This window comes from Pseudorasbora parva, chromosome 2 (assembly GCF_024679245.1).
Source record: "Pseudorasbora parva isolate DD20220531a chromosome 2, ASM2467924v1, whole genome shotgun sequence".
Taxonomy (NCBI): Eukaryota; Metazoa; Chordata; class Actinopteri; order Cypriniformes; family Gobionidae; genus Pseudorasbora; species Pseudorasbora parva.
In genome coordinates, this window is record NC_090173.1 from 24,235,708 (window position 1) to 24,260,610 (window position 24,903).

General features: G+C 37.9%; 1 protein-coding gene across 2 annotated transcripts in view; it reads left to right on the top strand.

Annotated features, from left to right (window-relative positions):
- The first annotated feature begins 243 nt into the window (after positions 1-243).
- Positions 244-24,903, top strand: part of fam171a2a (family with sequence similarity 171 member A2a) — a 44,227-nt gene continuing 19,567 nt past the window's right edge. For both annotated transcript variants that reach the window (XM_067412743.1, XM_067412750.1), the window contains exons 1-2: positions 244-485; positions 14,301-14,528. In XM_067412743.1, the coding sequence (XP_067268844.1) occupies positions 386-485; positions 14,301-14,528 (328 nt within the window). In that variant the 5' untranslated portion in view covers positions 244-385. The remainder of the gene's footprint in view (positions 486-14,300; positions 14,529-24,903) is intronic.

Here is a 24,903-nt window from a genome sequence, read left to right on the forward strand (position 1 = left end):
GCCTACTTTCGCCCCTGCTCTCCCCTGACCTTCCTAACTCTGGGTGTCTCTGCACTCAGTTAGCTGGAGTCGTATTTAAATCGTAATGTTTATGTGTAAAACTTTAAATGATCAAAGAAAAAAATCAACGAAACTGAGGTAACGGCGTTCAACTGATTCAAATTTGGAAAAAAAAAAAACAGGCGAGAGAGGGCGCACGGGAGCACTCCAGGATCTCCCCCCTCCCATCTGGGACAACAGGACTGAAAGAAGCGGAGCAGTCGTACTCGGGAAGGGAGTGGGCACCCGTGGCATCTGCACTTTAGAGCAGTCAGTCTTCTGCCATCCCGCAAATAAACATGGATGAACTGTTACTTAAGGAGGATCTGACGATGCCGCTGTAAGAATGCGTCCACCGCACACCTCCCGTTCCTTTTTTCTTTTTCTTTCCCTCTGTAGTGCTTGGAGGACGCTGGCAAAATCACTGCCGACCCCAGGACCAGTTGGTAAGTTTGATTTGAGATTGTAGCATCCGTCTCCGAACGTGATATTTGTGTGGAGCGGCTTAGCCGTTAAGAACAACATCGATTCGCTGCTTTATTATGTAACTGCCGCATTTGAGCTCACAGCAATTTATCACGCGCCGTTGTTTTTGCGCACATATACTTTAGACCCTTATGGGAGTTAGAGTTTGGAAACAAAGGATTTCAAACTGTCCGGCCCATCAAATGACCCCTTCGTGTATATCTGTAAAGGGAAGAAGTTTGTTAAACAGACAGACCCTGAGCACAGTTCCATTAGGCATTATTATCTTGATGCATAAAAAAAGTGCACAGTACTGTAACTATAGTCTACTTAAGCTAGTATAGTTTCGTTTTTTCGAGCCCACCCAAAATTTCATAAAAAAGAACGTTCACTGAGCGGCAACATTGTTCTCTAACTTCGGTAGTTCTTAATAACTTTTTATTCCAGTTAATAATTCTCAGGGGCTGTTTATGAAAATCTAAAGTTTGTTGAGGTACAAATCTTTTCAAATATATATATATATATATATATATATATATATATATATATATATATATATATATATATATATATATATATATATATATATATATATATTAGTATTATTATTAGTATTATTAAACATGAATAATACCAATTTAAAATGGAGTGCATAGAAATATAAAATTCAAAACATTGTTTTGGCCAACAAATATTGAAATTTAAGAGAGACTGTTGTTCTGCAACTAGGTCTATATGTGTACCCACGTTTAGATCAAATATTTAAATACATTACTTGTAGCTTACAATTAACATAATAATCATAATTACAAATAATGAGCTTTTTTAAAAACTGTTCTTCTTGAATTTACTTGCCCTATAGTTTATTTTTGTCTGGTCTGGTGCCAGTTTGTCACCACAGGACCAAGCGGATCTTTAAAAGCTGTTTGTGCAAACTCTTTTGTGAACCTTCTTTTTTCCTCAGCAACTTCCAATGAATATTAATGTGGGCTTGGAGCGTCTTTTCTCTCATGTGCACTGAGCAGCTCACAAACTCAGCCACAGATATTTCCAGCCTCTTAGTTCTCCTTAATCTCCGAGCCATTTAAATACAGAAATGTAAAGATACTAAACTTGAAACTGTCAGCATTTGTTTAGTCTATCTGTGGTTTGTAATCTATATTCTGAAAAGTCATCAAGAGTTGTTTTTTTTAGCTGACATCATACGTTAATTTACCACTATAGCCTGCGGACTCCAGCTTGGGACCCTTTGAAGAGAGACCTAAAGGTGAAGCCACATAATAAAACCATGCGTGCGTTCCCTGTTCTAGAGCTGAGAAAGACCTGGGATGACGTGTTAAAAAAGCCTTGGATCCTTTTTAGCCATGTTTTATTGCAATGCAGTCTACTGGAAAGGGCTCCGCTGACTAAGCTCTCCTTGTTGTGCTGATGGGAAACATTTAAATCAGAGTCAGTCAAAAAAAAACATGTAAGTCGAATTAGTCAGATGAAGTTTTTGACATGTAAGTCAAACTAGATTTTTTTTATTTTTTTTAATAGATCAAGCAATTAATGTACCAGATCCTTCCTATCTATCTATCTATCTATCTATCTATCTATCTATCTATCTATCTATCTATCTATCTATCTATCTATCTATCTATCTATCTATCTATCTATCTATCTATCTATCTATCTATCCATCCATCCATCCATCCATCCATCCATCCATCCATCCATCCATCCATCCATCCATCCAGATAGATAGATAGGAACTAATTACCGCAGCATGACTCACTTTCTCACATAATTATCGACATTCTGCATCCTTCTTAATTCTTTTGAAGTATATACTTTTTTTTAAAGTGTGATGATGTGAAGCTGAAATCAGTCCGATCATTTTTCTTGTCAGCATCACGAAAAAAGAGTGAGTGTGGTCACTCAGCTTCTAAACACAATAGCAGGATGGCAGAGCAGCTTCCTGTCACTGCTCTAGTTTCATCATGACATTCAGGAAATTTGACACTGATTTTCACATACGTTCTTGTGTACATATAGGTAGGGTTTTTTTGTGATAATACTGTATGTTTTTATGATCTTGCATCACTTTAAACAGCATAGATTTGCAGTTGTGAGCTAAAGGGTTACGTTTTGGTTGTGTGAATCGCATTGAGGCATCAGATGTTTGTCATTGACACGCTGTAAAGCATCTACCAGAGTGTGAAATATTGTTATCCTGGCAGGTTTTGTAGTGTGGCACGCCATGCACATCACTGTCCTAATCAAGCTGACACCTAGTACCACCATCTCTGATTTGGGACAAAGGCCTGGCGAGGGAACGCCAGCCTAGACACTAATGCAAACTGACTGCTGAGATTTTAGTGCCTCCATCTTTGCCTTTAGGAAGGTGTTGACTCTACCCATTTTGCACAGTTTGAAAACAGTTGTACTGTTCCTCTCATAATAGTTTTGGGCTTATATCCAAATCAGAGTTGGGGTGGTTCTTTGAAACGTTTAAAAAAGTAGTTTTGCTCTTCCGTTTTGTCTGTTGTTCATTATTGTGTATGGTAAAATGTCCAGTCACCACATATAAGTCATTGCTTTGTCAACTTCAAGTACATTTCATGAGATTCCCCTTAAGTTTTTTTTTTTTTTTTACATCCTTCTCTCCTGAAAAGACGAGTGTTACCATGACAGCTCTTGTTTGTGTGCTGCCCCGGATTGCCACTCTATGCTTTTATTTGAAATTGAGAAACAATCGCTACATTGTCCTGCATGTCGCTTTTTATTAGATGTCATCGAAACTTGCATTACTTTATGAACGTCCAATGAAATTATAATCAGCCATGATTTCAATTACAGATCAGTTTATGATAGATTGCAACAGTCGGGTTCTCGAAGTATACATCCCATTCATTTTCTCTACAGGGGAATTGATTTTAATGATAAATTATAAAGACCAACCTGCTGTGACCAATGAGGTTGTGAATCAATGGGATGCTTTTATTGAAGCAATCAGCCTGTATTATTTCAAATCATTTTTAAAATAATCGTGTTTATCTGCTGAAGTCCTTGTGAAGAATTACATTTTCTATAATTCTTCAAAGAAATTGTCACAAATCAGAGAATCAAGACAAGTAAAAAATGTGTGTAACTTAGTGTAACTTTTTCCACACCCATGTTTTTTTTTTTTTTTTTTTTTGACTGTCAGCACTAGTGTTTTTGATAATTTTCACAAAAATGTCATGGACCCCAGATTATTTTGTTGTATGAATATCTGAACAATATATCAAAAGAAAGAGCAAATCCTCTGCTTTTAAACAAACAAACAAACAAACACAAAATAATTTATCCTAGCTTCATGCATTCTTTTTTTATCAACAATTGAATGTGGGAAAGTTACATTTTGACCCAATATCTGAGAAAAACATGCTTTTCTCATGAGAAAGGCTTAGTCCGAATCAGATTAGAAAGATGTTCAAAACATTGATGGTGTCATCAACCCCCCTAATGCTCGTACAGATACCTCATGGGTCGACATTTCATTCTGTAGCGTAAGGCAGTTTTGATTTAAATTCTAATTAATGTTTAATTATCATGTAATTTTACATGACCATAAGCAATTATTTTATCTGTTGCTGTTGCTTCTTCTTCTACTGTGTTTTGATCTGGAGATTCTGTACACTTTTTAGAAGATGCGCTTTAGCATCCTGCCATATAACAAAACATGGATTGCCATTCTGTCAAATAACAGAAATTGACGTCAATGCCTGGAAAATGTTTTTTTTTTCTTTTGTGGTAATCAACAGATGTCAATAGAGTTTTATTTGTATTGATTGAGTTTTATTGTATTGTATTTGTAATGGTTCAATTAACCACTGTTAGAGATTGAAATGAAGTGAATTGAGTTCTGTTCTGGGATTTAGCTAATTTAAAGCACCTGCTTTGGCAGGACATAGAAAGTTCTTTCTAAGGTGATGTCACATGTTTTGACAGCAGATCTTTTATTTAAGGCTCTATAGCTGGGACTGTTTGTGGGCGGAAGGGTACCGAATAGCTTGGCTGGATTTTCTGGTTACACGGGCCGTCACAACTTTAAGGAGTGTGTGTCTGGCCATCAGCCCACCGTGAACTCCCTAGGCAGCTGTTCAAAGGTAGGAATTTCTTTGTTGACACCAGACACCCTCACGCTTTGAGGAAACGGCAGATTTATCAGCAGCAGAGCCCCTGTAAACCTGACCTCTGAGGAGATCCTGCTTCACATCATCACAATGTGTCTAGATATTTTGATTGGTGGGCGTATAAAGCTTTAAGTAAAAAATGCATGAAAAATTGGAGATTACATAATCTACGTTAAACCCAAGAAGGCCTATTGCCTGTAAAACACACTTACAGCCAGGCCCAGGCGTCTTCTAGCGCAGCAGCTTGTTTATTGTGTTAAATCTGTGTTTTTGCTCAGTTTTGCAGTATTGCGTCTAATAGGAGTTTAGTGATGTTTTGAAATGGTAATCTGGATTAGGCTTTAGAAAGGGTTCCTAATTTTGCTTGTAATCCTTTTTCGTCATGCAGTATTCTTAGCAGACTGTTACAGTTACTGTTTGGCAGCTTACTCAGTGTAAATAAATAAATAAAATGTAATAATGAAAAAAGGATAGATTGAATCATGTTACTGTTGTGTACATACAGCTTGTATTAACATCTATGCACAACTTATAAATATTCATGTTGTAGTTAATTATTTATTATCTGTTAAAAGTTTTTTATTGGCTCCAAATGTTAAGCCTGTTTTTATTCATGGTATAGGTTTCTGCATTCTTGATAAATTGTCTAAATCTTGTTTATTTTTTTAAAGTGCCTATATTGACAGTTGAAGCAAGCAGTCTTGTGAATTTCAGGCTCCACATTTCAAGCATTTCTTCATGCAGAAGTCTATATAAATTCCCTGAGCAACAATGGGTTCATTAGAGCTAAGTCAACACATTTCTGCTGTGCTTTTCCTCTCCGGGGTTGTATCAACACCTTTAGAGCCCTTAGAAGATTATTGTTTTACCTTCCAGCTAAATCTGGCACTCTGGATGACTGGTTTGTTTTAGCAGCCCTTTAGATGCCAGAGAGTACAAGCTAAATGTGTACCAAGTCAGACCTTGAGTTATTTGAGCTACATAACATGATGAAAAGACAGGGACCACATGCATCTCAAAGTGTTATCACATGAAAAGTGGATGTGCTCTAATTTTAGCAAAGTGTTTTTTTCTGTTAGAAGGTTTTTGTTTTGTTGTTGTTGTTGTTATTTTGGACCTGAGTTAGTGTTTCCCTGGGCTAAGGACATCCAGCTGGTGCTTGGGGAAAGGCTTTTGGGAATGATTAATGAGATGGTCTGTACTCAGGACTCTCCAAACCATCTTATACAGATAAAGAGGTGAGAGTTTACTCTTTATAACACACACAGACACTCAATGAGGGCAAATTTTTGCCAGATCTGCCAGTCAGTTGAAAATTTACTCGCCATAAATATTTCTTAACGGTAATATATCTTTATATCTTTATTTATTTTTAAAATAAAAATACAATTAATTATTTTATTTATATTTATGAGTTGTTCTAATGTAAACCTAACTATTTTGTGGTTTCTTTCTCTTACACCACAGAAAAGTCTTTCAACTGAATTGAGCTTCAGCAAAAGTAAAATATTTAATTTACAAATTAACTTAAATTATGTTCTGGACAAATTCTAACATGCATTTGGAGCTGAGTGAGTGGTCATTTTGGACCCTGCTACCACGAATACATCACTGTCTGTGTTTTAGCACTGAAATACGCTGTTTTTTCAGCCCTCACGGTAAGGCTACGGCTACACTGCCTTTATGTCTGAGACTTTGTAAGCATCCCAGTGAAACCCAATGGTTTTGGCAAACAGGGCTCCTGACAGGCAGGCATTCCTGCTTGCTATTAACACTTCCTCTGCCTGCCTGAAAAAACAACAGGGTGGTCTGGAGCCATTGGTGACACCTCTCAACCAGTTAATTACACCTTTTTTTCACACAGGTTTGACCTGTGTTTCTGGATATATAGAGCAGAAATTAGTAGTTCCCATTTTAAATTTTGACGTAACACTTTCCTGGAGAATAAGGCTTTACAATACAAAACTGATTGGTTTACATTGATAATTGTGCAACTTGAGATCAGGGGTGGAGCGGGGGGGTGGCTAATTGGGCTTAAGCCCCGAATGTTTTGTCAAAAGCCCCGAATCTTTTAGTAAAAAAAAAAAACAAAAAAAAAATTCAGTTTTTTCTCAGTCTTTCAGACTGGAGCGGCATACAATGAAACAAGCTCCTTTACCATGTGTGTGGCAGTCGGCAATGCGTCGCACATCACTCAGCTTGTTTGTCAATGCCAACAGCCAATAAACTAACGAAGAAGAATAAACATCTTCTTCTTCGTCGTTGTCATCAGGGATTGGCGGGCTTTTGTATTTCACCGGCGTCGTAGTTAGTTAACATGGACACTACACTTTTTTTTTTTAAAGGAACACTAAACCTCACCGGCCAGAGAGAGATTCTGCGTCAGACGAAAGTGTTACAGGTTTGTGAATCCGCTGTTGTAACACTTAGAGCTAGAGTTAACACTCAGCTAGAGTTAACGTTAGGTTTTACTTATTAAGGAGGCAACAGGCAACATTACACATTTAAGGTGGTTATTTCATTATATTTTGTCACCGTGCGCCTTTAGATTTCTACCTGAAATCATCCAAAGTTATTCTAACGCGAGCTCCCGTGCCGTCTCCATTCACAGAAACATGTCATGCCTGGTATCATTATAAAGCTCTCAGTCTCACACACAGCGCTATCTAATCCAAATATGGGCATTTCCTTTGAAGAACTAACCAACCGCGAAAGTTTGCAGCCGAAAACAACATTGGTCATGGATTCTGATGTAGCAAATTTGTCAGCTAAGCACAAAGTAAACCAAACTGAACTCTAAAGATTAATAATGATGTTTACACCAAATTCCTATGCAGGCTAACTTAAAAATAGTCAGATAATGGTTGCCTTTTTTATTTGCCAGGGGTTAAAATGAGTTATCCTTAACATGTTTGGTGTTTTGGATTCACTACAGCTGGAGAACAGTTAAATACAAAACAGGTTGTAGGCTCTACTGGCTGAATTTTTTAAAAGTAACTTATCATTTTCCCAGATAGTATTTAGATTTTTAGGCATTCTATTATCTCAAACAGCCTGAAAAATAGTGCATTTAGCTGATGTAAATGGGAAAAAAATCTCCCCGGGGGAGAATCCCCCTGGACCCCCCTAGGTTTGGGCTAAGCCCCGAATGTTTACATCGTCTGGCTCCGCCCCTGCTTGAGATGCATATTGTTTGTTAATTGGTACTAGTCATTTCAACAGGATATAAATGTCTGTTGTTGTTTTAAATGTTTATTATTCTGCTAAATGATTAAATGTAATTATTCAGAAGTGAGACTTCACAAACTGCTGGCAAATGTCCATTAGTTCTTCACTCAGTGCTGTCAGTTGCCTATAACAAAGGCACAGCCTGCAGGGAAATGCAGACTGCCACTGTGTAAGTGAGAGAGATTTCGCCTCCTAATACAAGCAAATAATGAAGTGCTGTTTGTTTTAAAGAAACTATCACAAGGGACAGGACTGAACATGGAAAGAGTAGAAAATGCAGAGTTTGTTTTCACCTTCCACTCAAAGGCTGACAAATATTTATATTTGTCAAAATTTGTTTTAGTTTTCAATAAACATTTTGCAGTAGTAAAATATGTTTTTCTGTGAGTACAATTTTCTGCTGAGGCAGAGAACTTTTGTCGGAGAAAAGTTTCCAGGATTATTTGTGCCTTGCTCTTCGACTTAAACAATAGACCGGAAGTGGAATTGTGTACACTACAGGAAATCCTTGTGGCAGAGTGGAAGTGAAGATTCTTTAAATTTTGCCTTTTTAGCTCTGCTCTATCCTCTGCATAAACGTTATATTAGTATATTAAGCATGTTGTTATATCTTATTTTTTCCATTAAAATTTCTTATGGTTTTAATTTAAAAATGTATTCAAAATATGTGTGTGTGTGTGTGTGTGTGTGTGTGTGTGTGTGTGTGTGTGTGTGTGTGTGTGTGTGTGTGTGTGTGTGTGTGTGTGTGTGTGTGTGTGTGTGTGTGTGTGTGTGTGTTTGTGTGTGTGTGTGTGTGTGTGTGTGTGTGTGTGTGTGTGTGTGTGTGTGTGTGTGTGTACACTCACCTAAAGGATTATTAGGAACACCATACTAATACTGTGTTTGACCCTCTTTCGCCTTCAGAACTGCCTTAATTCTACGTGCATTGATTCAACAAGGTGCTGAAAGCATTCTTTAGAAAAGTTGGCCCATATTGATAGGATAGCATCTTGCAGTTAATGGAGATTTTTGGGATGCACATTCAGGGCATGAAGCTCCCGTTCCACCACATCCCAAAGATGCTCTATTGGGTTGAGATCTGGTGACTGTGGGGCCATTTTAGGACAGTGAACTCGCTGTCATGTTCAAGAAACCAATTTGAAATGATTCGAGCTTTGTGACATGGTGCATTATCCTGCTGGAAGTAGCCATCAGAGGATGGGTACATGGTGGCCATAAAAGGATGGACATGGTCAGAAACAATTCTCAGGTAGGCCATGGCATTTAAACAATGCCCAATTGGCACTAAGGGGCCTAAAGTGTGCCAAGAAAACACCCCCACACCATTACACCACCACCAGCAGCCTGCACAGTGGTAACAAGGCATGATGGATCCATGTTCTCATTCTGTTTACGCCAAATTCTGACTCTACCATCTGAATGTCTCAACAGAAATCAGACAAGGCAACATTTTTCCAGTCTTCAGCTATCCAATTTTTGTGAGCTTGTGCAAATTGTAGCCTCTTTTTCCTATTTGTAGGGGAGATGTAGTGTAGTGGTTTACCATTCTTTGTAAACCTAGAAATGGTTGTGCGTGGAAATCGCAGTAACTGAGCAGATTGTGAAATACTCAGACCGGCCTGTCTGGAACCAACAACCATGCCACGCTTAAAATTGCTTAAAGGGTTAGTTCACCCAAAAATGAAATTTATGTCATTAATGACTCACCCTAATGTCGTTCCACACCCGTAGACCTCCGGTCATCTTCAGAACACAGTTTAAGATATTTTATAATTAGTCCGACTGCGTATCTAAGTGTATGCACACTATACTGTCCATGTCCAGAAAGGGAATAAAACATCATCAAAGTAGTCCATATGTGACATCAGTTAGTTCGTTAGTTAGTTAGTTAGTTAGTTAGTTAGTTAGTTAGTTAGTTAGTTAGTTAGTTAGTTAGAATCTCTAGAAAAATCAAAAATACGTTTTGGTCCAAAAATAACAAAAACTACGACTTTATTCAGCATGGTCTTCTCTTCCACGTTTGTTTTCAAACCTCAAATAAAGATTCAAACGGTCATGAATCAGCAGATTGATTCATGACCGTTTGAATCTTTATTTGAGGCTTGAAAACAAACGCGGAAGAGAAGACTGCTGAATAAAGTCATAGTTTTTGCAAATTTTGGACCAAAATGTATTTTCGATGCTTCAAGTGATTTTAATGAACGATAATGAACGACATTAGGGTGAGTCATTAATGACATAAATTTCATTTTTGGGTGAACTAACCCTGTAAATTACATTTCTTTCCCATTCTGGAATTCAGTGTGGAGTTCAGGAGATTGTCTTGACCAGGACCACACCCCTAAATGCATTGAAGCAGCTGCCATGTGATTGGTTGATTAGATAATTGCTTTAATTAGAAATTGAACAGGTTTTTCTAATAATCCTTTACGTGAGTGTGGAAAAAAAATATAAAATGCAAGTCGATATTCTGATCATTTTTTTTTCCAAGCTCATTTTACCAATTCCAAACCACATGAATCTCAATAACATATTCATTTTGTATATAATCATTTTTTAAGTGATTTATAATTGTTTCCGAGGGATGGAAGTAAAAAAAAAAAAAGCACCTTCTATTCAGATGTGCATACTGGTAACTATTAAACAGGTCTTTTTTTCAGGTATAATGGGCCAAAAAAAGAGATTCATCTCACACATTAGTTATTATTTATTTAGGGGGCTTGAATGGTCAACTACAAACATTTCTGTGTCAAAATGCCTGTCTTAGCGAGTATCCTTGTAAACTGTAATGTCTTAAAGGAAGGTAAACCGTTAAAAAAGAAACCTGTTGCATAGTGTTGTCACGATACTGGAATTTCTAACCTTGATACGATACCTGGAAAAGTATCGATATTCGATACCAAAGGGAAAAACGCTGTGTCAAACAGATATGCTTAATTATGGGCCAAGCACCGAAGGTATGGAGGCACCTATTGAAATCGTTAGATTTCTAATTATTATTTCTCCATTGAAGTCTAGTAGCCCATAGAATCGTATGGTAAAACATTGTGAAATTTGGCACAAAGAGGCAGGATAGTCTCAACTGTCACTATAGCAAATTTTTGAGTCTCTATCTCAATCCCTCTAGCGCCACAATCTGTCAAAAATTGCACTCATGTTTATGCTAATAACTTTTGAACCATAAGTATGTCAGAGGTGGCTTTATTACTGTATGTGTATGGGCTTCAGATGTGACCTTGAAATCTGCAGGAATGAGTTATGTGCAGTCCCAGTTTTTATGGCTGTGCCGCACTGTAGACTTGGACGTAAACTAGAGATGTTAACCGATGACCATTTGACCGATGGTTGACCGTATCAACGTTAAACGATCAAAGTTGTCAGTTGTCGGTCAAAAAAGTGATCTCTAAATTAGGCTATTATAGACAGTGGACTAAACGCTACTACAGTTAGCCATCTCATTCTAAAATCTTTTTGTGTGAAGTGAACAAATCCCTCACACTCAGTTTTTCATAACTCTCCTGTTTGTACTTAATAAACCAATAAAAACATTTGGCGCAAGGCCACAGCGTTTGGGTTTGGACGCTCACAAGTTTTGCAAAAACTAAACAGGCTAAAACACTCGAGGTTAGAGCCAGGGCAGACGACATTATAAAGCGTGCATTTCGCATAATATGGGCTTATATTTGGAAATATATTACATCTACATTTCAGTGGTAACACATAAGGTGTTTAATCATCATCTTTCTTTATTATTGTTAGCACTACCTCGAACTAAAGCAGCGTCTCTTCGGAGCTGTCATTTTCTTAAATGAGCTGCGGCAGTGAGCTTCTTACGCTAGACAAATGCCTTTATTTTCAACGCGATCACCTTGTACCAAAACCATTTCGAAACTAAAGAACCATTTGACTTTACATGTGTTCAATTAGCTTTTTTATTTAGTTAGGCTAGTATTAGCCTATGTTTGTGATGTTTCAATTAGTTATAGAATTGGTAATAATTAAATTTCAATGATATAAAAAATGTTGACATCATAACCTTATTTAAAGCAAAAATAACTATATTGTTATTTATTGTTATCATGAAATAATATGACTCATATTATGATACAAGATTTTGGTCATATTCCCCACCCCATTCAATGGTGTGCAATTAGATCTACAGCCCACGACTGATTCAAAGGATCTTATTTTCTGAACTGAACTTGTATCCCCTCACCAGGAAATGCAGGGACCCATTTTTTCCCACAGTTAGCCTGCTGACATCTGAGTATCCATGGTAACATGCATCAATTGACCCATTTAGAGTCAAAAGAATGAGAGGTTCTGAAAGACACTGCAGCATGCAAGCGTGAACAGAACGCAAATCAAACATTGTACATGGTTCTGATTGGAAACCTTGACTTTTAAAGGTTAGAAGTTAATAAAAACAATATTTTTATATATTTACAATATTTACAACCTTGTGTATCCAGAAGTAACCTTGTGTGCCCAGCAAGACAGAACAAAGACTTGCTATCTCCCTGGCCTGTTTACATGTCTCAAAATGTGACCTTGTTTCATTTGCACAGCGTCAATCGAACTTGTGGCAGCTGATCTGACTCACTGCACTCCATGCTTTCGGGTCTTCAATGTAAACAAACCAGAGTACTTAACGTGTCGAATCAGGACAGACACTTCCAAACATAGTTATATCAATGTAGACCACTGGGTTTAGAGAGGTTCTAAGATAAACTCTTAGCGAATGGGTTGGTCTATAAGACAGTAAGACTAAATGTTAGTACCATACACAGATGTAGTTGTTTGTAGCTTTTGAGCCAAAGTTTGGTCCAGTTTACCACTTATCGATTACTTGGAGAAAAAAAAAGAAAAAAAAGTCTAACTAACGTTGTGTTAAACTGGCAGTTGTAATAGCTGTTGTGCTGTTGAGGGACAGGTCGATTTGGAATATTTGACTGACACCACAGCAATACATCGAAACTCGATGAGATGAGATGATGGTGAGAGAAATAAATATCCACAATTACATATAAGCCAATATATGTTTATTATTGACAGAGGCAGTTTTACTTTCTAGTCAAGTTAATTTTTAAGTATGCTTTATCAGTGTTTTTCTTTGGAAAACTTTTACTTCACTGCATTCCAAAGCATAATATATAATGTCATACTTTTTACTGCAATACATTTCATAAATAAAAGTTGATGTTTTCTCCTTCAATACTTCATTACATAAAAAATTTAGTACTTTTTTACTTGTATAACTTACTCAAGTAAAACTTTGAATTTTACTTGAGTAAAAGTATACAGTACGAAAATAAATATTTAATACTTAAATATTAAATGATATCCAATATGAAATGTATTGCAGTAAAAAGTACAATATTACGTTTTCCAAAGAAGAACACTGATAAAGTACATATACTTACAAAATTACTTTAAAAGTAAAAGTACTTCAATACTGTCCACCTCTGATTATTGAATGAAAAGTCTCTAACACTGGACAGTAACCAATATGGTACCAATGTACTGTGCATCCCTATCCAGTGTTATTATCAGTCTTAACTGTGTATCATTGATATACTAATTTTATTTTATTGTTATTTTTTAATTAAGGTTTTATTATATGTATTAGTTTTTTCTTAAATTTTAATTCGTTTTTATCAAGTTGTAGATTTTATTTTGTTATTTTAGTATTAGTACTTATTTCAGCTAGTTGCCAAGGCAAATTTTCTTGTTTTTGTTTTATTAAAGTTTTTTATTTTTACTTTTCTATTTTATGACAGTTAAAGTTCAAGTAATGGAAACTTGTTCATGGTTACGGCTGGGCTAGTGTGTTGTGATTGGTCAACTGCATAGAGCATGTTTCGGAATTGTCATATCATCCCTTATCATAACTGCGAGTTTCACATGGCAACAACATACACAACTCAACCAGACCACACACCAGCTGATTGGTGGAGAGGAGACAAAGTGATTGAGCCAATCATTATATGGGGATTATTAGGAGGCCATGATGGACAGGGGCCAGTGGGCAAATTTGGCCAGGATGCCGGGGTTACACCCCTACTCTTTATTGAAGGACATCCTGGGATTTTTAATGACCAAAGAGAGTCGGGACCTCGGTTAAGCGTCTCATCCGAAGGATCATGGCTTTCTGGGTATGCATTGGGGAGAAATTGTTTAAATGAGAAATATTGTGAAGTGTATGTTCCCATAAGAAAACTCAAGACTACAATGAAGGTGTTACAGAGAGTTCACAAACAGTGCTTAATGATACAGAGAATATCTTGCTTTGGTGTGTTTTGTAACTTAGCAAGTGCTTTTTTATGCTTTAACAGCAACATTACACACTAAATAAAGTTGAAAATATAAAAAAGCATAATATGTCCTCTTCAATTCTTGTTTTTCCAGAGGTGCTGATTAAAGTCCAGGTCTTCGACAACAGCGACCTGTCACCCCTAAAGGAATCCACAGTTCAGGTGTGTGGAAACCAGACTATCTTAGCCAACAGCCTTGCTGGAGAAGATGGGATTGTCACACTTACATTCCTGTACCGGCCAGGAACATGGGTCATCGTCACAGCATCAAAGCATGGATTTGTCACAAACTCAGCACCCTGGCATGCCAGCCGTATCCCACGTGAGTATTTCCTGTACTGAACTTTTTCTACATTGTGTCAGGTGAAGCCTGCAAGTACATTTTTAACTTAATTAAATTATTAGTTTAAAGACTATTAATTATAAATTAAACAACAAAATGTAAGTAAAGTAGTCCAGGCCTGGTCCTCTCTCATCCTCTTGCACTACTACTATCCTTCTTTTATCCTCCCGGAGCTTCTTTGTGAGACTCGAGACCGGTGTGGCGCTCATAGTGCCACTGGCCTTCCTCTGTTCCCACGGCTCTAGGCCCCGCACTGCTTGCCACATTGAGTAGGCTATATTAATTCTGAAATTCACATGTATTGGATTAATCAAGTAAAGGATTTAATGTAAAGGATTAATCAAGTGTTGGGTATGTGATGTGTAACAGCTGTAAATACATGCGCTCTATGTATATGACAATAAATTAATAAAGCCTATAATCCTACGGTGGAGAAAACTGCGAAAGTGCGTGTGTGCGTGTGTTAAAATGTTAAGAGGTGCATAGATTTAAGTTGGTGTTTCAGTTCTAAATGGGCAAAAAAGACAGATCATGATTAAAAAGACAGAAATTCATAGAAATTTCAGTTCAGTGTAAATGCATATTTGTATTGATGATTGTCTGAGTATTTTATATACCATAGTTGATAATTGCCATTTTGAAAATGGTTTTGATTAATGTTTCGACTCCTATTCAATTTTCTACATGAAGAAATAAAATAAAAAAATAATTCAGACTAGTTCAATTCACTGCAGGCTACCAAAATATGAAGAGTGTCTGCCCAAAGGGCAACCAGCAATTTTAAAATTTCGCAAATTTTGCAAAGTTCTCTGAAAAAAAAATTGCGTTTGGGGGGGTAAAATGTGTTATTTTGACATGGTAGCCTGCTAAAATTCGCATTCCTCTGTCTATATTTGAGGTCGTTTCAACCCGCGGAAAACAACACGGACTTGGCAACACAGTGCAGTTGAGATGTTGACATTTGACAACTAATGTAATGCGTCTCTTCGTTGCTCTGATTGGTTGTAGGTCTATCCAATTGATGTCTTTCCTGGTTTGATTGAAACATGCTTAATTACAGCCCAATGGAGCAGTATCACTTATATTCTTACTAGAATTGATTTTCCCTTTCAGTCGGTCCCTTCGGCGTAGGTCGGAAGGACCGACTAATTGGGGATCACTTCTGGGAGCCCCTATCAGCTTCGAGATATAGAAAACGGGCCAATGAACATTGGCATGCATGCTTTGCATATCGCACCCCGCCCGCAGGTATAAAGCGGAAGTGATCGCCACCCACTGTTGCCATTCTTTTTGGAGCCGAACAGCGTTGATGAAGCATCTGACTCCCTGTCATTCAGCGAGAGAAAGAGAGAAAGCGTGTGCTGGGGGAAATCGCTTTTGTGCTGGCCAGACAGCACAAAACAGCCCGACCGCGATCTCACTGCTTCTGAGAGAGCTGCTGTTTTAACAGCAAAAGAGAAACTGAGCAATTTGCACTACACACACACACACACACAACACACAGCTGGTTCGGTGGGCGTGTTTCATACTGGTGAGAGCAGGTACAGGCTGCACTATTCTCCTGTATTTCTGCCGCAGTGCTTCAGGCGGGGATCGCAGTCCTACTGGCGAAGGACGTGACCGAGCCGGTCCCTCCAGCCGATTTGAAGACCGGCTTTTACAGCCCATACTTCATTGTACCCAAGGAAACGGCAGGTTATGGCCGATCTTGAATCTGCGATTGTTGAACCAGTCCCTTCACAGGCTGCCGCTCAGAATGCTAACACAGAAACGCATTTTCAGGTGCATCCGTCCCCAAGATTGGTTGGCAGCAATCGACCTGAAGGACGCGTACTTTAAGGTCTCGATTCTCCCTCGACGCAGACCTGGCAGACCCTGCCCTGGCTTTTCTCTGTCCCATCCGAGCCCTTCGGATTTACATGGACAGAACGCAAAACTTTAGGACCTCAGAGCAGCTCTTTGTCTGTTACGGAGGCCAGCAGAAGGGAAAGGCTGTCTCCAAGCAGAGGATGGCCCACTGGATAGTGGATGCCATCGTCTTGGCGTATGAATCCCAAGACGTGCCCTGCCCGCTCGGGATTAGAGCCCACTCCACCAGGGGTGTAGCCTCATCCTGGGCGCTGACTCGTGGTGCCTCGCTGCCAGATATTTGTAGAGCTGCGGGCTGGGCGACACCCAACACATTCGCTAGATTCTATAGCCTGCGTGTAAAGCCGGTATCTTCCCGTGTACTCACTTCCCATAGTCGGTAGCACCGGAGTGCCCGTTCTAGTGTCGGCTTGCTGCGCCACTCCCTTCCTCATGGAACGGATGCGTGCGCTTATATGCTCCAGTCGAGTTCCCTGGAATGGCGAAAAACGCCACAGAACATTTGTAGCTGCAGCTGTGTTAACTAGAGCAGATCTGGCAACCCGGTTGCCGAAACACTACTGACTTTGTGATTGGTCAATAGCTGGAGGGCAGAGCTTCAGGCCAAAACACAACATGTCAAAATCAGTTGAGGGCTGCAACAACAACTTTATAATGACAATATCCTGGCAGGACTACTGCTGTCAGTGATATAAGTATTTGAAATTAACATGATTTCTTAATGTCTAGTGACATATCAGGGCCATTTTATAATGTATTGAAATACATTTCTTACATACAGTTCCAATTTCTGTATGAATCCGACCTTTGTACCAGTCGCACTGAGAAATTTCAAATACCAAACATGTGTAGTGTTGTATGAGAATTGTTCACATTAAACCATAGATTTTGGGAGATTTTCAAATAATCTCAACATGTGTTGATGAGAGATGAGTGTGAAGTGAATGAAATGTAAATTAGGTGATGGAGTGGTTGCATCTAAAGTGGGGATGCTAATTTCTCAAGAGAGTGTTCAGATGTTAATTTCCTTTCTCAGAGAGTCACCCTCTCTTTCAGCTATCTGGTTTTCCCAGTCTTACACTGTTAACATGGTGATATTTTCTTTCATGGCCTCAGTGAACTTTCCGAATCTGATGAGTGATTTGCGATCTGTTGGCTACATCCTATTATTTAGATGAACCATCTAGATCTGTAATCCAGATGGAGCTTTGCACACAAATGGACAGGAATGTTAAACAACACTCACTGGGGTGTGGAGCGTGCCGGTCCACGTTGTGATACCTAGCAGCTGCTCGGAGTCGGGTCCCAGACGGTCATGTCCTCTTTTGACTCTCTCGCTCTCCGATTGGCTTAATTCTATTTGCACAACAGCATGCCCTCTCTCCACCCAAACCCCACCCAGTTATGCGGTCAGACCTCTGGGGAGAGAAGGCAGTGAAATCACGTATTTCAGCATAAAGCTGTCTGTAAGAGCAGCTGGAAGCTACTTAGCCAGAGGGGTTGCAGATATGGAAGCAGCCAGCAAATGTGGCTCCATGTCGTGCCAGACATTGGGGGGCATTACACAAATTCCCATAGAGTCACACCAAATTAGGAGATGCTGTCAAATATGTGGATGACAGATTGTGTTGATTAAATGAAAAGTTGATGAAGAAAGGAAGTTTTTTAAATATTTTTTATTGTGAGGACCCTTTGCCATGAGACACTTTATTATACAGATCAATTAATTAAATCAAGAATAAGAATATATATATTAAACATAAGAATACGTCTTATAAGGGAATAAGGGATTTTAAAGACCCCTGTGGTGAAAATCAAGTTTTAATGGTCTCTAAATGTCTTGGTGTTTTTAACATGCTTTAAGAAAACCAAGTCATAAGTCAACACCATTGCTGAGTATTTTCTACATAAAACTGCAGTTAACTAAAGACAATGGTTTGAAAGTGCTGGTGTTTCTGACTTCACAAACTACCTTGTAACCTATCGTGTCAACATACAGGTGGGCTTTAGCATATTCTTAACTATTCTCTGAAGCAGGGGAGTCTCAAGAGAAGCCAGGTTATCCCGGGAAATGTTTCTGTTGATATGAAAAATCTGATACATTTAGCAATATAGCGGGTGAATAATGGTTATTATGTATATATTATGATGAACTATATGCCTTTTTCAAAGTTGTTGTTCAAAGCGTTTTCAAGGATGCTGCGATGGTGAACTAACATTAGCAACACATTATTAGCCACATTATTGGAGATGGGGCTATATTTGCAATTTCATGTAGAGTTATATTCCTTTTAAGTTTTTTACAAGGAAAAAAAACATTTAAATATGTAATTTTGGCGATTAAAGATTAGTTTCAAAAAATAAAATTATTCACAACTGGGCGAATAATATTTATAAACGCTCCTTTATTTATATATTGCTTTATACCATACAAATTGTTTCAAAGCAGCTTTATGATGATAAACAATAAAATAATGATTTAGTGATGCAAACATAATTCAATTCTGCGGTAAAGCAGCTCTGAACTATGAGCTCTAACCCAGCAGAAATTAAAAATAAATAAATGAATGAATGAATAAGTAAATAAATAAATAAATACACACATATGTAAATTAATACACAGATAAATAAATGTGATAATAGGAAAATAAATAACAAAATAAACGACTTTGAAATAAATATGATTCATTTTTAATCAAATTAAATTTTGTATTATCTTTCCCTTAATTTATTATTTTCTGCTTTTATAAAAAATATATATATATTTTACTTTTATTTATTTGTTAATTAAATTTAACATTTATTTTTATATTTATTTATGTATTTATTTATGCGATTATTTATTTTTTACATTTATTTATTCCCACATGTATTTATTTTACATTTGTTGATCGATCGATTGCTTCATTTTTTCGTGTGCAACATGGAAATGAGGAGGGTGGTCCTTGTGTAGCTTCAGTGCATCATTGGTTGAGAGCGCACGCACAGAATCGTCAGACTCATACCATCTGAGCTAAGCGATAGAGGAGAGTTATGGCCGAGAGATGATGTCCGAATAATTCTTTCACAGACACCAAACAACTTATTTCCTGGCTGTTTCCTGCAGTTTGATAGCCTTGCTGCCAGCTGGACTGAACAGAAACTGTTCTGACCAATGAAATCATCAGGGCGGGGCTTTAGACGATGACGGACAGATGATAAACAGTAACATAACCATAAACGTCATAAAGGCACTTGGATTATATTTGTTCAAATCCTAAACGGAGAGCTTGTGCACTCACCTTCACTATTTCTCTCTGAAATGATGATCATGTTGGTAAGTACTTTGTGTATCATTAAATTTATTTATTTTTTTGACTATTATATCACATAATTGAGGTCGCTTCAACCCGCGGACATGGAAAACAACCCGCGAAAAAACCGCAGACTTGGCAACACAGTGCAGTTGAGCTCTGTTGACATTTGCCAACTAACGTTATGCGTCTCTTCGTTGCTCTGATTGGTTGTAGGTCTATCCAATTGAGGTCTTTCCTGGTTCGGTTGAAACACGCCCCATAATTACAGTCCAATGGAGCAGTATCAGACTCATATTCTGACTAGACCACGTCAGGCTAGCATTTTGACCCATTGAGAGATAAGTTTCAGTGGTACTTATCGGAAGAAAGTACGATGGTCGTCCCACATTTTTGAATGTGCTGCTGGGACATATTTTGCAGAGTTTCTATCAATTATTAGTGACATTTCAATCTGTTCCACATTCATATTGGAATTTAACCCTCCTAAAACTTCGATAAGCACATCTAATTTTAACAACAGTAATTTGAGGTGTTGTTTTCGACTTAATTTGCTAAGTGCAACTCTCTGTAACGTTAGCTGTTTGTGAAAGGTCTACCCTATTATGCAAGTGCAAGAGCTGAACTTACAACCTGGAAATAAGTTGTTTGGTGTCTGTAAAAGAACTATGCGGCCGTCATTTAGTGATAACTCTCCTCAGCGGGTCTGACGATTCTGTGCGTGAGCTCTCAACCAATGATGCGCTGAAGCTACACAAGGACCTCATGAATCAATCGATCAATAAATGTAAAAATAAATACACGTGGGAATAAATAAATGTAAAAAATAAATATTAAAATGAATTAACAAATCAATAAAAGTAAAAAAAATTAAAAGCAGAAAATAATATATTAATTTTAAATAATATATATTAAATTAAATTAAATTTGATTAAAATTAATATTTATTTTATCAAGTCGTTTATTCTGTTATTAATTTTCCTATTATCACATTTATGTATCTATTTATGTTTATTAATTTGCATATGCGTATATTAATTTATTTATTCAGTCATTTATTTACTTATTCATTCATTCATTCTTTCATTTATTTTTAATTCCTGCAGGGTTGGTCCTCCATACTAAACAATAGTAAACAGTCATTATTGAGTAGAAATCAGTTCAGTTCAATAAAGCTAAGCTGTGTAAAGCAGCTCTGGAGAAAACACTGATGTCATCATCCAGTTCAGTTAAGTTCTCATCCAATAGTGTTAGTGCATTCAAGCAAACCAAAAGGCGACAGTGGCAAGCAACCTAAACGCCATCGGTGACAGAAATGGATAAAAAAAAAAACCTTAGGAGAAACCAGGCTCAGTCAGGAGGCCAGTTTATATAAAATCTAAAAATAAAAATGTTAAAACATTAATATATATTTTTCATATATTATTCAGACAAGTCCCTGTTCGTTTACATCTGCATGTGGCTGTGACATCTGAACACTGAACACATCTGAAAACTTCAGTGTCGTGGAGTTTTGACTGTCCCTGCAGCACTTTTATAATCTGTGTGTGTCGAGCAAACTCGGAGGGAGGGAGAGAGAGTCATTCTCACAGAGTGTAAGGCAGTTACTTGCGGCTCAGATTAAATCATTTGAAGTCGGGAACACTTGTTCTTTCCTACATTGCCTTATCTCTCTTAGTTCATTATGGTTTAACTGAATAATTATATTTTACTTGATTTAAAGAGTAAAGTTTCAATCCATGCTATTGAGGCCATCTGCATGTCCAAAACGCATTTAAAGAAATAGTGAAAGGTATACTGACACCAGTTTGCAGCAGCTATTCAAAACACGTGTCCTGATTTTGCCGTGTTAGGTGCATTCCTTGGTCAGCATATTTTGTTGATGCTGGAATAACATTCCTGTCCTGAAAAGTGTAATCCTCCTAACCATATCCCTATACCCCTAAACCTAACCCTATCTGTAAGTTATCCTTAAAATCAGAGAGAAATGATAGGTGTTATTGAAGCACCTAACCTTGGCATCAAATGTAAGCTTTTACCTCAAATCTGATCGGAATGTTGTTCCAGAATCAACAAAGATGTTGACCCAGCAACATGTTCTACTTGGTAAAATCAGGTTCTGCATTCAGGTCAGCTTATACAGTGCCTTGCGAAAGTATTCGGCCCCCTTGAACTTTGCGACCTTTTGCCACATTTCAGGCTTCAAACATAATTATATGAAACTGTAATTTTTTGTGAAGAATCAACAACAAGTGGGACACAATCATGAAATGGAACGAAATTTATTGGATATTTCAAACTTTTTTAACAAATCAAAAACTGAAAAATTGGGCGTGCATAATTATTCGTCCCCCTTAAGTTAATACTTTGTAGCGCCACCTTTTGCTGCGATTACAGCTGTAAGTCGCTTGGGGTATGTCTCTATCAGTGTTGCACATCGAGAGACGGAAATTTTTGCCCATTCCTCCTTGCAGAACAGCTCGAGCTCAGTGAGGTTGGATGGAGAGTGTTTGTGAAAAGCAGTTTTTAGTTCTTTCCACAGATTCTCTACTGGATTCAGGTCTGGACTTTGACTTGGCCATTCTAACACCTGGATATGTTTATTTTTGAACCATTCCATTGTAGATTTTGCTTTATGTTTTGGATCATTGTCTTGTTGGAAGACAAATCTCCTTCCCAGTCTCAGGTCTTTTGCAGACTCCATCAGGTTTTCTTCCAGAATGGTCCTGTATTTGTCTCCATCCATCTTCCCATCAATTTGAACCATCTTCCCTGTCCCTGCTGAAGAAAAGCAGGCCCAAACCATGATGCTGCCGCCACCATGTTTGACAGTGGGGATGGTGTGTTCAGGGTGATGAGCTGTGTTGCTTTTACGCCAAACATTGGTTTCATCTGACCAGAGCACCTTCTTCCACATGTTTGGTGTGTCTCCCAGGTGGCTTGTGGCAAACTTTAAACAACACTTTCTTTCTTCCAGAAAGGCCAGATTTGTGCAGTATATGACTGATTGTTGTCCTATGGACAGAGTCTCCCACCTCAGCTGTAGATCTCTGCAGTTCATCCAGAGTGATCATGGGCCTCTTGGCTACATCTCTGATCAGTCTTCTCCTTGTATGAGCTGAAAGTTTAGATAGATTTGGTAGATTTGCAGTGGACTGATACTCCTTCCATTTCAATATTATCGCTTGCACAGTGCTCCTTGGGATGTTTAAAGCTTGTGAAATCTTCTTGTATCCAAATCCAGCTTTAAACTTCTCCACAACAGTATCTCGGACCTGCCTGGTTTGTTCCTTGTTCTTCATGATGCTCTCTGCGCTTTAAACGGACCTCTGAGACTATCACAGTGCAAGTGCATTTATACGGAGACTTGATTACAAACAGGTGGATTTTATTTATCATCATAAGTCATTTAGGTCAGCATTGGATCATTCAGAGATCCTCACTGAACTTCTGGACAGAGTTTGCTGCACTGAAAGTAACGGGGTTGAATACTTTTGCACGCCCAATTTTTCAGTTTTTGATTTGTTAAAAAAGTTTGAAATATCCAATAAATTTCGTTCCATTTAATGATTGTGTCCCACTTGTTGTTGATTCTTCACAAAAAATTACAGTTTCATATCATTATGTTTGAAGCCTGAAATGTGGCAAAAGGTCGCAAAGTTCAAGGGGGCGAATACTTTCGCAAGGCACTGTACCTATTTAAATAATAAATGGCTTATATCTAAATTCCATATTGTTTTGCCTAAATAAACTTGAAATAAAACGGAAACCTAAAATTGATTGCTTTAAATGCTATATGTCAATTATTACGTACAGTATGAAAGATGGATGTTCATGTTGAGGTCTGCTAAAGATAACATTTAACAGTGTTGATAAATAATTTTAAAGATAAAAAGTTAATGTAAGATGACTCTCTGATGGCCGATAACATATTGTGCATACAATATTTTTGAGTAAATTCTGTATTATCAAAGCCAGGGAGTGTGTAAATGTGTATTGTCACAATGCTTCAGAGATAACTAAGGTTACAAATTATGTAAAATGAAACCACACAATGCCAATGCATTTCCCTCCCTCTTTTCATTTTTTTCTTTGAGCTTTTAGCTAAGGCATTGTGGGCAGGATTGTTGTCGCTCCCTCTATTTTGTGCACATACCTACCGTGCAGAATATTAAAGAGACCAGACCCCCTTCTGTTCAGGGCATCTGTGCTGTGTGTGTGTGTGCATGTATGCATAACGGCATGTCATGGGTGTAAATGTGAATGAATCTCCTGCGTCACGTTTCTTAAAATCTGTTCCTGGAAGTGACAAGCTTTCGTGATCTGAAGGAAATTTTAATGCATTCTACTGTGCATTTGGGTCCTGATGTATTTTGTTGGTCTGTTAAATACACACATATAAGCAGACAGAAGCAAATTGTTTCTTATAATCCTGTGAGTGTTCATTACATTAAAGAACTTGAATAAAATCATGTATTCATAAAATAAACATTGGAAAACATTGAGGTCAGTGTATGCAGGGGGACATTACATAGTGCCATAACAGATGGGAAATGGACACAGAGGATTTGCTCCCAGCATGCAACATGTCTTCTGGAGCACTGCCAGCATATGTCCTCATGTACTCAAGGATAATGTACATTTCAGTTTAGCTGACAAAGATGGATGGTGGCATAGTAGTTTTAGCGCAAGAAAATGTACAATCAAAAAAGCGTTTAAATTAATAACTATATAATGTTGCCATGCCAACAACATAGCCTCGAAATCTAGATGCACCCTAGCGTCTAGCAACTCTCCATTGGCTTGCGAGCTTGCAAAACCAAACTCTAGTCAGGCTCTGTATAGAGTCGGTGAGCGGGCTTAACATGATGGCGAAGTTACAACAGTTCCGCATGAAATTATTTTCTAAGAAAGAGCTGCACTGAAATCATTCTTGAAAAAGAAAGATATGTTCGGAGTTTTGCCAACCGGACACGGCAAAAGTTTGATCTATCAACTAGCTTCGCTGGTGGGAAAATGAATCGGACTCGGCCACAACTCGCTTGTGATTGTTATCTCACCACCGATGGCGCTCTGGTTGGATAAAGCGCTATCCTTTTGTGTGCAGTGGGTATTTGAAAGACAACAGTTTATCTGGTTTTTACATCTTTAGGTGTCTGTCCTCTTGACAAAATATTGATATGTCGCAAACA